Source organism: Vicia villosa, linkage group LG7, assembly GCF_029867415.1.
Source record: "Vicia villosa cultivar HV-30 ecotype Madison, WI linkage group LG7, Vvil1.0, whole genome shotgun sequence".
NCBI classification, from domain to species: Eukaryota; Viridiplantae; Streptophyta; class Magnoliopsida; order Fabales; family Fabaceae; genus Vicia; species Vicia villosa.
Window position 1 is genome coordinate 94,414,806 of NC_081186.1, and position 15,856 is coordinate 94,430,661.

The window sequence follows — 15,856 nt, forward strand, 5'->3', positions numbered from 1 at the left end:
TTTACTCAAAGGCACTTTGAAACCTTTAATTTGCCTTCGATTTCACCTTCAAACAGGTATGCAAAATGATGAAGTTCCATTCGACACCATCACCACTGTAAAAGTTCTGAACCTCAACCTTTCACTTTCTGAATTTAGCTTTTCATTTTTTGATATTATATCCTTGTTATATCCACATCAACCTTCATATAAGCCATCTAGATAAGAGAAAATGAACATCACTAATAGAAACAAACGGAAGGACAAACGTGCCACCAATTTAATAGATAAGGGATCTATTTGAACATTTTAAAAATTAAGGGACCAAAATGAACCCTGGAGTAAAGCTAAGGGACAAAAAAAAGGATATTTTGCCTTATATTTTTATTAGGCCCGATAAAAAATTGAGGTCCGCTAAATATTTAAGGTCATGTGTTCTGGGCATGCTTGCACAGACATCCATTAAGGGTTCGGCATGCCACTAAACTCGATTGTCCAAAACGTGACTTAAAATTAAAATAAAAATTAAATTTTTAATTCATAATATATTTTAAAATTATGTTACAAAATTTGTTTAGTTAGAATTTGTTTTGATCTAATGAGTTTTGCTTAGCATATTCATATATAAACTAAAATTTATTGTTTACAATCTATTATTTATCTATTTTTTATAAAGATGGTTAATAGTCATCAATCATTTTAAACTTTCAAGTAAATTGGTTGAACCTTTTAATTGATAAATCATCTGCTAACGCATGTGCAGGGTGATACCCAGAAAGAAAGTAAGTTGTAGTTATCAATTCATATTAAATTTCTTTTGAATAAAATGACGATCAATCTAAATGTGATGTCATGTTAGGTTGAATATGATTATGTGTAATACTGACGACCAATTTGTTATCACAAAACAACCCCATAAAAGCTTCATAATGTATCTTCATCCACAATAATTCATAAATTTCTAGTGTTATAGTTTTGAAGTATGTTTCAATTAAGTTGTTATATTTTACTTCATACTTGGAAGTAACAAGATTCTCAAACAAGAAAGTATAATAGAAAAAAAACTTAAATGATTTGTTGGTCCCTGTAAATTGACGTATTTTTTGTTTTAGCCCCTAAATCTTTTTTGGATGAGTTTCTTATATGTTGAGTTTCATTTAGTTTTAGTCTTTGACGTCAACCTTCCGTTAAAAAAAAGATGATGTATCAAACATCTAGTGACGTGGCAATAGTAACATGGCATCAGAGGACAAAATCCAACAAAAATTAATTTTACAAAACACCTTCTTCTTCCTCAATTCATTTCCATCTCCATTTTTTCTCACTTTCAAACTCGTCTCCAACCTCTATTTTATCATGCACAACAACATATTCATTATTCTCAATCGTTCCAAGCATTTGTTTTACCTCTGAAACAATGAATGGTGTGTTGTTGTGAAGGTGTTAAAGCAATTTTTTGCGTGAAATTTTTCATGTTGGCTCTACAAATAGTTAAATTCATAGTTTACTTATATTCTTCAATGAAGTGGTCCATAATAGTACTTATTAAGTATTCATCAAGCTTAATACTATAAGTGTAGATAGTTATCTAAGAAACCAACCATCCATTCATAAAATGAAGTAAAAAAACTAATCAACCATCCATATTTTTAGGGTCAAATATATAAAATGATTTACCGGGTAATCATCCATTATTTGAATATGAGAGTGGATTGATTAATATTAAGGTAAATTCCATATTATATTATCAATTTGATTACTCTCTCTCAAGTCAACAAAATGATCGTTGACCATAAACGATAATAATATAACGCAAACGTAAAGATAATATCCGATTAGTAGTAACACGTAGCGTAAGCAATAATCTAATCAATCTTAGTAAAATAATCAAACCGCCATTATTGACTAATCTAAACTTAAATTATAATCACTCTTTCATTCAACAACTCTATAAAACAAATACACATCGAAAGAGAAAGAAATTAGCTATGGCAACTCTAGGTGGCACAACTGAGGTGGTGGAATATACACAAAACAACGTTGAGATTAATAACCTTGCTCTCTTTGCTGTTCAAGATCACAACATAAAACAGGTTTTCATTCAATTCATACTAACTTTAATTAATTTGATACTATAATTTATCTGTTTTTTTCTCTATAAAGCACGCAATCTCGAACACGATCGTATCACTGACTAACTGATTAACATAGATAAAATTTAAAAAATAAATAAATTAAATATAATTATAAACGTTGGTATAGATGTCTGATATTAACACGGACACAAACACGTCTTTTATCGTGTCAGTGCTACATAATATTTTTAATTTGATTGAATTTGTTGTTGTTTATGTAGAATGGAGTTTTGGAGTTTGTGAGAGTTTTGAGTGCAAAGAAACAAGTGGTTTCTGGAACGTTGTATGATATCGTTTTGGAGACAAAGGATGGTGGGAAACAAAAGGTGTATGAAGCAAAGATTTTGGAAAAGCCATGGTTGAACTTTAAGGAAGTGCAGGAGTTTAAACTTGTCAGTGAAAATGATGATGCTCCTTCTTCGTCTACGGTTTAATTGGGTATGTAATTGACACTTTTTTTTTAGAAATTATTTTTGCATTTTATTTCTCTACTAGTTATGTTGGGATTATTATCTTACATTTTTTTTCTTGATTTTTTTTTTCCTTCAGGTTATTGAAGATCACCCTTCGCTCCAAGGTCAAAAATAAAATAAAATTTGTGTATATAAAGAATAAGATATGCATATCGTCTAGATATTGCCATCTATTTAAGTTGGATATTTGTCTAATAGATTAATGTTTGTTAGTAATTTGTGAAATAACGAAGATTGTATTTAAAATGTGAGATTTAATATTTTTATATATTAAATAAAGGTTTTGTAATTTGTATCAATTTCCCAAAAATATATAATTAGGCATATAAGAGTGTCTTACACATGTAGTTTGTTAAGAACATGTTCTTTCTGTTCACTACAAAAGTGTCTTGGTAAATATTTGAAAAGTATATCAAACTCGTGCAAAATAATTTTAAAATGGGAATTAATCACTATTTTGTGTATTCTGTCAAACTACACATATCTTTTTAAATTAGCGGTATAATATGATTAAATAATAAATTTATATTGGATGACTTATTACCTTTAATTTCTTATAATAGTGTTGGAATAAAATAAAAATACTAGTCTATAATAAATTAACCGGTCAGGTGCAGGAGTAATAGACTCTACAGTATAGGATTTCAAATTTAAAGAGTCCCTAAATCTTTAAAGTCTAATTTCTTTTTATATTAATATTAATAAATATAAAAAATGTCATAAAAAATCTAATAAATTAAAAAATGTTATAATAAAAAAAATAAGATTGATCAAAATCAAATTAATTATAATTAAATATTTTTTATTAATATATAATTATATTTTTTGTGTGTCATTTTTAGTTATTATAATTGTATTTTTTTTTAAAAACGACCCATTTTTTAAATTAGAACGAGACCTCCTGTTTGACTGGGTCGGCCCTGTGTGTTAAATCAAGTTATTGTTTAATTATGTGTTAACGCAAAACCTATGAAAAGAAAAGGGGTAGTGATTGTCTGATTTTGTAGAGGGATTTGTCATCTACCTTTCTAGGATTTATGCAATGAAGGAAAGCTGTTATCAATTGAGAAAAATAGTATTTGGGAGTTGGTTGATTTATCGGAAAGGAAGAAGCCAATCGGTGTAAGACGGGTCTGTAAGGTGAAGGTAAATCCCAAAGGTGAGATAATCAAGCATAAGGCTCAATTAGTTGCAAATGGATTCTTGCAAAGAGAAGGTATAGACTTTAATGAGGTATTTGCACCGGTGGCTAGGATTGTGACCATATAGCTAGTTGTTGGCATTGCGAATAACAACAATTGGACTATCTACCAAATGAATGTGAAGTATATGTTTCTAAACGGTCTGCTTAAAGAAGAAGTATATGTGGAGCAGCCTTCTGGTTTTGTTGTGAAGAATCAAGAGGGAAAGTTCTACAAGTTAAGAAAAGCGTTATACATGCTGAAGAAAGCTTCGAGAGCTTGGAATAAACGGATAGGCGGTTTCCTAGTTGATGTTGGCTTCAATAAATGTGTGTCCGAGCATGGAGTTTATGTGAAATCAGATACAAGTGAAGGTGTGATCATACTTTGTCTATATGTAGATTATTTATTGATCACGAGAAGCAACGAGATGAGTATTTCTAAGTTCAAATGTGAGCTTATGAAAGAATTTGGGATGAGTGATCTTGGTATAATGACATACTTCCTTGGCATAGAGTTTCATAAGTCCAAAAGGGGATTGCTTATGCATCAAAGGAGATATGCTCTTAAGATATTGAAGAGGTGTGATATGGAGCATTGCAGTGTTGTCATTACTCCTGCAGAACCAAGGTTGTAGCTGTCCAAGAACAAGGATGAGCATAATGTAGATCCTACTCATTATAGGAGGTTGATTGGATCATTACGTTACTTGTGCAATACGCGACCAAATTTGGCGTTTAGTGTCAGTATTTCGAGTAGATTCATGGAGAGACCAAATGTGTCTCACTTGGCAGCAGTCAAGAGGATCCTAAGATACGTCAAAAGGTATATTGGATGCGGAATTTTCTTTTCCACAGTGGATACATGTAGAAAGTGCAATTTGGTTGATTTTACTAATTCTAATTGGTGCTAAAATAAAGATGATCAAAAGTCTACAGCTGGACACATCTTTATGTTCTGGGCAACACGAATCTCATAGTGTTTAAAGAAGGAACCAATAATTGCACTCTTCTTGTGAGACCGAGTATATTGTCGTTTTGTTATGTGCATGCCAAGTCGTGTGGCTAATGAATTTAATGCAGGAGCTGGACAACAATGAGGGTGAGGTTGTCACACTCTTGGTTGATAACGTTTCCGCCATTATTCTTGCTAAGAACCCAATTGTACATGGGAGAAGCAAGTACATTGATATGGGGTTTCACTACTTGAGGGAGCTTGTTAGTGAAGGCAAGTTAAGATTGGGATATTGTAGAAATGAGGACCAAGTTGGTGATTTATTGATTAAGGAAGTCACACCTGATGTGTTCAAGAGGTTGAAGATGAGCATGGACATGGAAGACTTGGAGAAATTGAATTAAAGTGGTGTGTTGATTGAAAATTCATAACTCAAGTATTGTAACTGGTTAACACGGGAGTGTAACCGATTACAGTTAGAGAATAAACACTTCTAAAGACCTGAAAAAATTGTTTTGAGTTGTGGTAACCGATTACGCAAACACGTTAACCGGTTACAGATGTTTTGTGTTTTCTTTTATGTTCAGTGGTAACCAGTTAACCATTTGTGTTAACTGGTTACGCACGCAAATTTGACTTTTTCTTGTTGTTTTAGGTTTTGTTTTAGGTCTCAACTATTGTACATCACATGTATAAATGTCTTGGAGGCATCTCAACTCAAAGTTAATGCAATTGTTAATTCTCACCCTCAACTATCTCTCTTTATTTTCTCTTTTCTCTCACTTTCTCTTTCTCCACATACTTTAATGTTCATCAATTATGTGATTGTATGTTCCAACAAATGTGAAGATGGATTGAAGAAAAATAGTGATTAGGGTTTTAGCGTGTAAGGACGCAAATGAGAATCATAGAAACTATCTATCGTCTCTAAGTGGGGAAATCAACCAAACCTTATTGAATTTCAAAAATGACTCTATTACTTATTCCGTACATTGGTAGAGATGGTATTTGAGTTGTTGATAAGATAGTAACAAGCTATTATGAATAAAATTAAAACTTGATAAAAAAATCAGTCTAAACCCAATTATAATTCCATAAATTTCAATAAAATAAATAAATTTTGTTTTGTTTTAAAAAATATGAATATTAGCAAGGTTAATAATATTTTAGTTACAAATTTAAATATAAAATTATGGTTACGTGATAATTTGATCAATTTTTCTCATATTATTTTGAGAAGTTTGATAAAACTATTTCATAAATAATTAATTTTGTAAAAGATGATGTTTATTTTTCTAAATTTTATAGTAGTTTTTTAGATGTTTATTTTGGTTATGATATACATGTGCGTGTATGATATACATGTTTATTTTTAAATTAATTAAGTTCATGAAATTTTTCGTAGCTACATCTACGGAAGGATTAGAAAAGAGAGTGTTTTGTAGATGTGTTTACGGAACATTATGAATTTCCTAATTAATTGGGAAAATCCCAAATTTCACTATATTTTAACGCTTCCGTAGATGCATTACGGAAAAAATTATTTTTTTTGAAAAAAAAGTGTTTTCGGAAGTGCATTTACGAGAGTTGGAGGATATTTTTGTCAATTCAATGGTGCGTGAGAGGTCTATGAGATGTAGTGAGAAATCATCTAAAGTGATGAAACTTAGTTTTAGCTAAGCTGATGGTTTGTTGTTGGCTTGCTCGCCTCTAGGGTTGAAAGTTGGTCTTGTCCAAAAAAGTAAGTTTGGACTACTACAAAATGGATAAGGTCTTACGCTGCCAATAATGGGGGAAGTAACTATCTTCCAGTTATAATGTATAACAAAAAAACTAAATTTTTTAGAAAAAAAAAAGTGTTTTGGAAGTGCATCTACGGAAGCTGGAGGACATTTTTGTCAATTCAGTGGTGCGTGAGAGGTCTATGGGATGTTGTGAGAAATCATCTAAAGTGATGAAACTTAGTTTTAGCTAAGCTGATGGGTTGGGTTTGTTGTTGGCTTGCCCGCCTCTAGGGTTGAAAGTTGGCCTTAGCCAAAAAAGTAAGTTTGGACCTACAAAATGGTTAAGGTCTTACGTTGTCAATAATTGGAGGAAGTTACTGTCTTCCAATTATAATGTATAACAAAAAAACTAAATTTTTTGAAAAAAAAGTGCTTTCGGAAGTGTATCTACGGAAGCTGGAGGATATTTTTGCCAATTCAGTGGTGCGTGAAGTCTATGGTAGAGCTGTCAAAAAGGGCAAGCCCATATGGGCCGGCCGCTAGACCCGAAAAATTATAGGGCTTAGGCCTTAAAATTAGAGCCCATATTTTTTTAGGACCTTTTTAGCCCCGCCCTCAAAAGCCCGCTACCCATTAGGACTAGCCCATATGGGTCGTGGGTAGTCCATTAGGCCCGCATAATTATAAAATTTTTAAAAAATATTTATATTTATATTATCTTACTCCAAAATATCATATTGATTTTTCTCACTTCACTAAACTTTATCTCTATTTTATTCAATCTTTCTCTTTTAAATATTATACATTAATATAATCAACATTTTTTCATTATATTATATTAAGTTTTCTCTTATAATAAATATTCTAGTATTATTTTATACAATTTAGACATATATTGTATTTAGAAACACATTATAGTATTTATAAGAAATAATATAATACTTAAAAATGTATTATGTTTAAAATAACATAATTTTTAATTTTATTTATAATAAATATTATGGAGTTTTTATTTTATTTTTTAAAATAAAAACTCATTTAAGACCGGATTGTCCGAAGCCCATCTAGGGCCGGACTCGGGTAGTAAGGGTCTGTTTGGTTCAACCGAGAGAAGGGGAGGAGATGGATTTTTATCAAGGGGAGGAGAGGGGAGTGGAGGGGAGGGAGGGGAATGATTTTAATTACATATATGTTTGATTCAAAATATGAAGGGGGAGGAGAGGGGAGGAATTTTATTTACAAATATGTTTGGTCCACAAGGGGATAGGAGGTATTTGAAAACTAATTTACATTTTAACGTTGTAATATTACTATAAGATTCACGATATTTACTATTTATAAGTATTCAATTCGATAACATCAAAAAAATTATAAAAACCGTAATAGTTATAATATATAGTTTTAAAAAAAAAATTATCGATACAATAAAATCTAATAAAAATATTTGAAATAAAAATATTGCAATAGTTAAAAGGTAACATAAAAATATAAAAAGTAAAATAAAAAATTTAATTATAATTATAATAAGGGTAAATATGTAAATATAATTATAATTAATATGAACCACCTTCCCTTCCATCTGAATCCCACTAAATCGGGGGAAGCAAAAAGTGACTCAAGAGGGAATTTGGTCCCCTCCATCTACCTCCCTTCCCCCTCTTAAAATTTGAACCAAACACATAAACTATTAAAAATCCTCACCACTCCCCTCCCCTCCCTCCCCTCCATTTACCTCCAACCAAACGGATCCTAAATCTCGAGCCCATATTACACAGTGTCTTTTTGGTCCAGCCCTGAAAAGCTCAGGGCCCGCCAGGACCGGCCCGTTTAGGGCCGGATAGCCCATATTAACAACTCTAGTCTATGGAGTGTAGTGAAAAATCATCTAAAGTGATGAAACTCAGTTTTAGCTAAGCTGATGAATTGGGTTTGTTGTTGGCTTGCTCGCCTCTAGGGTTGAGACTTGGCCTTGGCCAAAAAAATAAGTTTCGACTGCCACAAAAGGGATAAAGTCTTACGCTGCCAATAATTGAAGGAAGTAACTGTCTTCCAGTTATAATGCATAACTGGATTTAGTGCAAGTCACTACCTCCACTCCTATGCCCTAGATGCGGATAACAGGCTACTTGGTGGCCAATCCCTTGAACCCTCACTTTTTATTATTGATGAGATAAAACATAGTTAAAAATTTTTGTATAAATTTACTATTTGAAAATCTATTATAATATTCACTCTGATATTCATTGATTTGGATAATTTAAATATTTTAATTTATATTTTTTTATATTAATATCGATTTTTTTAATACTTTTCAAATTGGGTTAAAATGATATAATATGTGTGTTGTAATTTGTGAACAAAAGGAATCAGGTTTGATTTCCACCTAAAAAAAAAACATGATATCGCTTTTACACCCTTGTAATTCTTATTGCTTAATTGTCACAATTACACCCTTGAATTACTAATCAACACGGGTATGTTGGCCTCAGAACCCTATTCCACTCCTCACAATTAGAGCTGTCAAATAAGCCCTATAACTAAAGGCCCTAATAATTTGACCCCATTAAAGCCCTAATATATTGAGCCCCCAATTATTAAAATTTATTTTAGGCCCTAAAATTTTAGGCCCTTTACAAAATGCATTTGTTTTTGGCCCCATTATGAGGGCCTTATTTTATTCCACTCAAAATTTTGTGTTGAACTAAAAAACGCTACATTCTGTAAGAACTAAAAAACGGTACATTTTTTCCTCTTCAAAAAAAACGCTACATTTTTTTAATGAAGATGGAAAAACTTAAATTTGATAATTTAAGAAAAAGCCAATAAGGTGGGGAGGCAACAATTTCATCGTTTCAAATAGAAAATATTATAAAAAAATAATGGAATTCGAAAAAAGATAACAAAGAAAAATAATAGAATAAACTATGAAGAAGTAAAAAGATTCCATTGAAAATAATTATTTAGCCAGACAAAAAAAAAAAAGAGAGAGAAATAAATTAATTGATGGAAAAATAAGGAAGATTTAAAGACATGAATTTTATTCTCATAAAAATATCACATTTAAGCAATGGACAATTTTATATTTGCTATTCAAAATTCTTCACATAATTTTTTCATAAAAGTTGTTTTTATTTTAGAATTTTTTTAACCGAATCTTTTATTTTTTCTTAAAAGTTATTTTTTTTGTTTTTAGAATTTCTTTAACGGTATTTTTTAATTTTCTTTTAAATTTTTTTTTTATTTAAAAGTTTTTATTTTTTTATTTTTAAATTAAGTTTTTTATTTTATTTATTTGGGGCCTAATGGCCCTTTTTTAAATTTTGGGGCCTTTTAACTTTGGGCCCTATGTGTTTAAGGGCCTACTATTTTTGAATTTTTTTTAGGCCCCATTATTATGGGGCTGGGGCTCAAATTTATTAGCCCCATAAATTGACACCTCTACTCACAATCCATCTCATATACTTTATTGCACTGATTATGCCCCCTTTCATAACTTCACACAATATCGTCGCCTAATTGATCAATTAATTTATCTCACCACAATCCATCCTAATATCGCTTTTGTTGTCTAACAACTTAATCAATTTATTTCTCAACCTACTGATACTCACTACAAGGCAATAAGAATTATGCAGTATTTAAAAACTAGTTGTGTTCAGAGGTTGTTTTACCCTGCTGTTTCTGATTTAATTCTATGTGGTTTTGCAGATAGTGGTTGGGCCACCTTCCCCACAACAAGAAGATCAATAATCAAATTTTCTATTTTCCTTAGCAAATCACTTATCTCATGGAAATCTAAGAAGCAAAGAGTTGTCTCCCGCTCCAGCTCATAAGTCGAATACATAGCACTTGTCTCACTCACATGTGAAGTCCAATAGATGCACTACCTCTTCAAAGATCTCCGCATCAGTTTCAACAAACTAACATCCATCCAGTGTGACAATCATTTTGCAGTCTACCTTGCTCACAATCCCACCTTCCACGAACGATCAAAGCATATCAAGATTGACAGTTGTACGAGAAAAATTGATATTCAATCTCATCAAGTTCTTTCCAATACCATCCTCTGATCAAATTGCAAATATTCTCACCAAATCACTTTCTACACTTTCTTTTTATTCCTTTCTTGCTAAGTTAGGACTTGATTATATATTCAAAGTCACGCTTGGAGGGTGTATTAGAAACTTTACTTAATTTTTATTTTTAGTTAAGCTAGTTGCTTAAATATAAAGTAGTTACTTGGTTTTACTTTTATAAGTGTATTCAGATTTTTATATTAAAAATTAATATGAAATTAATGTTTGTCAATTTTCAATAATAGCTTTTTCATTTTATGTGTAGTCCTTCTAATTTTTTTTTTTTAATTTTATTTCTTACAAATATTCTATTTTTTATTTTGAATGTTTTAATTTCTATAAAATCTGTTCATAATAAAATTAGATTTGTTTTCAATAAATATATAATGTATGAATTTACTCCTCAAAATCATACTTGATTTTGTTAGTTCATATTTGATTTAACAAGAGACATTTAAATCCAGAAATTATTTGTCTTATCATATATTATAATACTACCTTCACAAATTCTGAAGGCCTAAACCAACCAGCATCAATATTGATAGACTGGTTTCTTTTTGTGGTGTTCCTGCAAACACAAAAACATGTCAAAAAGTTTACACGATTGCTTTTAATTTATGCTTTTGAGTGTTATCTTTTCGCCGCTAGAAATGTTGTGTTTGGATACAACTTGACCATGCATAACACCAGAATCACGCAATTAGGAAAAAAATCACATGATACATACGTTTTATGGTGTTTATTCCCTAATATAAATAACATACACGCAATGATTTACATTTATGTAAGGGTGTCAAAACGAGAATTTTTTAAAGACCGATTAAAGTTTTAGGCATGTATCATCAAATATGCTCATCTCGTTTTGTCTTGTCCTATTATTTCGGACTTTTCTGATTGCAGATATTAACATAATTTTTATAATTTTTAGGCTTTAAAATACATTGACCGCGAGACTGTCCCACCCCGCCTCAATTTTTTACGAGAAGAGTTAAGATTTTAGGTCTACGCTCTCAACAATGTCCGTCTCACCTTATCTTTTTGTGGATATTTGTGAGGCGGATTTAAATTGAGCTAGGTCTACGCCATCAACAGTGTCCGTCCCTTTTTTTTTTTTTTTTTTACTTTTGCGAGACGGATTTATATGGAACTGACATGCTGGTTTGCAAACCACATGATTTCTAAGGGGGTGTTTGTTTGATGGATTCAAATAAGATTCCTGAGAATGAGAGGTTGGGAATCTCATATTCCCATGTTTGTTTGAAGTTTGAAAAAATCATTCCTAAGTACTTTTCATTCCTAGGAATAAAATTTACTCATGAAATTTTATAAATTTATTCCCATGTTAATGGGTGAGAATCTTACATTCCCATCGGAATAACAAGTAACCACCTATAACTACCAATTTATATATTATTTTAATATTTTTGTATGTATTTTTAAAATTAAAAATGAAATAAAATTTTAAAATATTTCTAGGAACTTAAATAACTTGCCAAACAATTTGATGGGAACTATTTTCCCAGCAATAGCATTCCTAGGAATAACATTCCCATAATTATAAATATAATCCATGAAACAAACGCACCCTAAATATTTTCCGAGCTTTTGAAAATTAAGTGAATAATTGAATTGAAATGGTCACATGGTTTCCTAACCAAAATAAAACAAAATATTCTTGCAAAAAGCTTGAGGAACAAATGAACAACTAAGGTTAATAGAAGAATAACATGGTTGATGGTTCCTAACTTAAATAAAAACAATATTCTTGCAAAAGCTTGAGAAACAAATGAACAACTATGATTAATGGAAGGATAATATTCTACAGAAAATGCTTGTAAAGCATTGCCTAAAGTAGGCATCCCAGAAAATCTGAATAGAATGCCTATCATAGGCAATACCTACATGAGATAATAATTTCTAAAACTAAATTACATTGCTACTTCTAAGTTCTAACCACTAAGGATTAGTCTAACACTACTTGTTTACTCCTGAAAAATCTAATTTAATTTTCCACCAGAACATTCTAATGATTGATTATGCCAAAGCAAGTTTATCTATACTTCTTCATCATAATCTTCCATATCTTCATCAATCCTATTATTTAAGCTGGCTAGCTGTATGGGATCAATAGCCATTTTTTCCATATCAGATAAGGACCATCCAGGGTATTCCTCAATCTTTTCTTCAGAAATTGATTTTCTAGGCTGTGAACAAGATGGGACAGGAGTTGGTGTGGATAAGAAATCCATGTTCTCGTCTGGCTCCAAATTTAAATCAAAATTTCGAACAACGGCAGGTTTTCTGACTGGTGAACTCTGCTTTACTTCCTCGGATTCTCTAAATGATGAACTCGGCTTAACTTCCTTAGGTTCTGGCACATTTTCCGGGCTATCATTAATTTGAGTATGGTTGCCATTTTGTTTCCAGGCTTCTGAACCATCTTCAAATTTGACATGTGAACCATCTTCAAACTTGACATGTGAACCGTCTTCAAATTTGACATGTGAACAAATCTCTTGATCGACAGCTTTATTTCCACGACCACGGCCACGACCCCTGCCTCTACCCCTACCTCTTCCTCTTCCACTGGTATGTGCAGGTTCTGGCTGTGCATATCATGAAAAAAAAACATCACTATTCAGATAATATTTAACATAAGCCAGTAGCCACTAAATGCCTTAAAATGTAGAAAAGCAATATTTACATTCATAAGCCATTTGTGAAATTCCATAATCACTTAAGCAAACATTTTTTGTTATTGACATTATCAAAACAGTGTTGTCGAATAGTGACTAATAGAGGTAAAAAAATAGCAGAATATCGACAAACCGCTATTGCTCCGCGATAGACGATTTAGTACAATGTGTTGTCAAAATAGAGGACACAGCGGTGCTATAGCACTTTAGTGTAGCGGAATTTGAACAAAATGCTATTTTTCCTCATTCCGCAATTGACAACACTGCATAACAAAACATATATGCAAGGTCATGTGCAGGGACATTACTCAGCAAAAGGTTTGAAAAAGATAAATTATATTACCATTTTATTTCTCTTGGTTTCTTCGTCGCTGTCATTATCATCATCTTCAGCAACTTTCCTAAAATACAACAAAAATAATCAGCATACAGAATTCACCCAAGAAATAAGAGGAGCGAGCAATTAAACACAAACCTCCTCTTAGTGACAGTGTGGTCGTCGCCAGTTGCAACAGAACCGCCTAAATCAGGAACCTTGCTCACAATATCATTCAGAAAATCAAAGACATTAAAAGATTGTACGCATTGTTTCCTGGAAATCCAAGAAGACGTGTGAATCAGCTTTTTAGAACAAAGAAAGAGAATAGAAACACAACAAAAACAGATCATGGTCCAAAACAAGACAAATAAACTAATAGACGTTTTGCTTACAAATGAAAAGCATTCATAGTCTTTGCTCCCCTCCTAAGTGTTACATCATATGTCCTATGGCACAAATCTTGCAGAAATAGTTCTAGTGCTTTGGCTGCAAATACATAAAAACATTGATTAATATAAGAGATAATACAAGCACCCAAAAGCACGGTACAAAAAAATCACGTTTAAAAAAAAATAGGCATTAAACTACTTACAAACTAGAAGAGGCACGGCCATTGCAATCTTCCCTATATCTTCATCAGCTTGCATAATTTTCTTAATCCTGGCCTGTCAATAATCCACAGCACAAGCATTATTGATATGCCGAAAACGGAATCAAGATGACAACAGATCACTCACTTTATAACAGAAAAACACAAAAAGTGAATTATGAATAGACAAATTTCTAACAATCAAGAAAACAAATTAAAAGGAGAAAACAGCGTTTGTCCAACTATATTGCCTGCAAAACCATCCACTATTTCGCATAGAAGATTTTTGGCATCATGCTATTTTCTGCAATCCACTATTAACAATATTAATCGCGGCACCCTTAAATACCATACTACACAGCGCGGTCTTATGTCTTATATATAGAAAACATGACCTAAACGGTGCCAAATCACATACCGTATATATGCCGCAATATGGAAATGATATTCCATAGTGAAACAAAGCACATAGCTTCTTCACAAGGAAACCAAATATTTCCGAACAAAGACATACAAATGCAAACAAATTTATAAAACACAAACCCACAAGTCAAACACAGTTACCATAAACAAGATCTCCTAATCGGATAGGCACTGATTAGTAACATAACAGCACTTCCAAACAAAAAACACCAACCCTTTACATCAATATAGTGGATCGTGCGTTGCAGAACATATCATATGGTTCAAATTCCGCTACGCTACATTGCTACAAGTCCATAATACACTATTCAACATCAACAACACTTTGCACTAAACAGTATATCAAAAAACAATAACAGTTTCTTCAAATTCCGCTACGTTATCATAACAATTACTTCATCAACAATTCTATAACCAGAAACCACCACTACAAACTTCCCTAATATCAACAAAACGCAACTTTAACATCAAAACATAAACAAAAATTCAAAAACCTAAATTCAAAAACCTAAAATCAAAAAACCTAAAAATTCAAAAAAATATCATAAAAAACTGAACAAAAATCGTAGAACTTACAGCAGGGAAACGAGTATCAAGTTTCTTCTTCATGTTGTATCTATTACAAAGAATGTGAAAACAAAGCGTTGGTTGATTATATAAAGAGGAACGAAAATAAGCGTTGTTGTTAAAGAAGAAGAGGAAGAAACAAAGGTTTTTGATATCGTTGTTGTTATTATAAGAGTTTCTTCGTTTCCCTCTTTTTGCACGAACGGTTTATTCTAATTCTAGACTCTCTTTTTCAACATTCAAACCTTTTTGTTTTTTTGTTTTGATTTGACCATTATTATTACATGCAAAATCAGTTTTAAACAAAATAAAATTGACTACGTTTTAATTTTTTTTATTCTTTTGAACCTGGAATTACGCTGTAAATTTAGAAGGATAATTAATGTGATTGGATTTTTGCTTTCAATTTTTTTTTTAATTTTGAGAAAAATCTTTTTGACCTAATACAAGAAATCTTTTGACCAGATTTTGCTTCTATAAAAATTAATTTAATTAATTATGATTTCTTAATGGATTTTTATTTTAAAAAATCAAATATTTGATGAAAATTTATGATGTGTTAATATTTTTGTCAAAATCAATATATTTGAAATATGAGATGAATTTATGTGCATTAATATTTGTCTTCAAATTAAATCATTTTATAATGTTATTTTATTATTTAACTCTCAAAATTTCTATAAATTAAGCAAGAAAAACTATATATATAAATACATATAAGGTGTACTAATACGGAAGAC

The 15,856-nt window shown here is 31.3% G+C and overlaps 2 protein-coding genes across 2 annotated transcripts; one reads left to right on the plus strand and one right to left on the minus strand.

Moving 5' to 3' along the window:
• Positions 1-1,914: 1,914 nt before the first annotated feature.
• Positions 1,915-2,876, plus strand: LOC131617858 (cysteine proteinase inhibitor-like). Its single transcript, XM_058889123.1, has 3 exons — positions 1,915-2,072; positions 2,336-2,552; positions 2,664-2,876. Exons 1-2 carry the CDS (start codon positions 1,968-1,970, stop codon positions 2,546-2,548), a joined length of 318 nt encoding a protein of 105 aa, XP_058745106.1. The 5' UTR covers positions 1,915-1,967; the 3' UTR covers positions 2,549-2,552; positions 2,664-2,876.
• Positions 2,877-12,297: 9,421 nt separating this feature from the next.
• Positions 12,298-15,365, minus strand: LOC131617859 (uncharacterized). Its single transcript, XM_058889124.1, has 6 exons — positions 15,126-15,365; positions 14,130-14,202; positions 13,930-14,023; positions 13,694-13,810; positions 13,562-13,619; positions 12,298-13,128 (listed from the first exon to the last, which is right to left on the minus strand). Exons 1-6 carry the CDS (start codon positions 15,156-15,158, stop codon positions 12,577-12,579), a joined length of 927 nt encoding a protein of 308 aa, XP_058745107.1. The 5' UTR covers positions 15,159-15,365; the 3' UTR covers positions 12,298-12,576.
• Between the last annotated feature and the right edge of the window lie 491 nt (positions 15,366-15,856).

What these genes read in the sequence shown, in the direction of transcription:
- LOC131617858 (XM_058889123.1), top strand. Translation starts at nt 1,968, where the DNA reads ATGGCAACTCTAGGTGGCACAACTGAGGTGGTGGAATATACACAAAAC. An exon ending in AAGATCACAACATAAAACAG is followed by an intron (nt 2,073 to 2,335) that starts GTTTTCATTCAA and finishes TTGTTTATGTAG; the next exon opens with AATGGAGTTTTGGAGTTTGT.
- LOC131617859 (XM_058889124.1), bottom strand. Translation starts at nt 15,158, where the DNA reads ATGAAGAAGAAACTTGATACTCGTTTCCCTGCT. An exon ending in GGCCGTGCCTCTTCTAGTTT is followed by an intron (nt 14,024 to 14,129) that starts GTAAGTAGTTTA and finishes ATGTATTTGCAG; the next exon opens with CCAAAGCACTAGAACTATTT. An exon ending in AAACCAAGAGAAATAAAATG is followed by an intron (nt 13,129 to 13,561) that starts GTAATATAATTT and finishes TGATATGCACAG; the next exon opens with CCAGAACCTGCACATACCAG.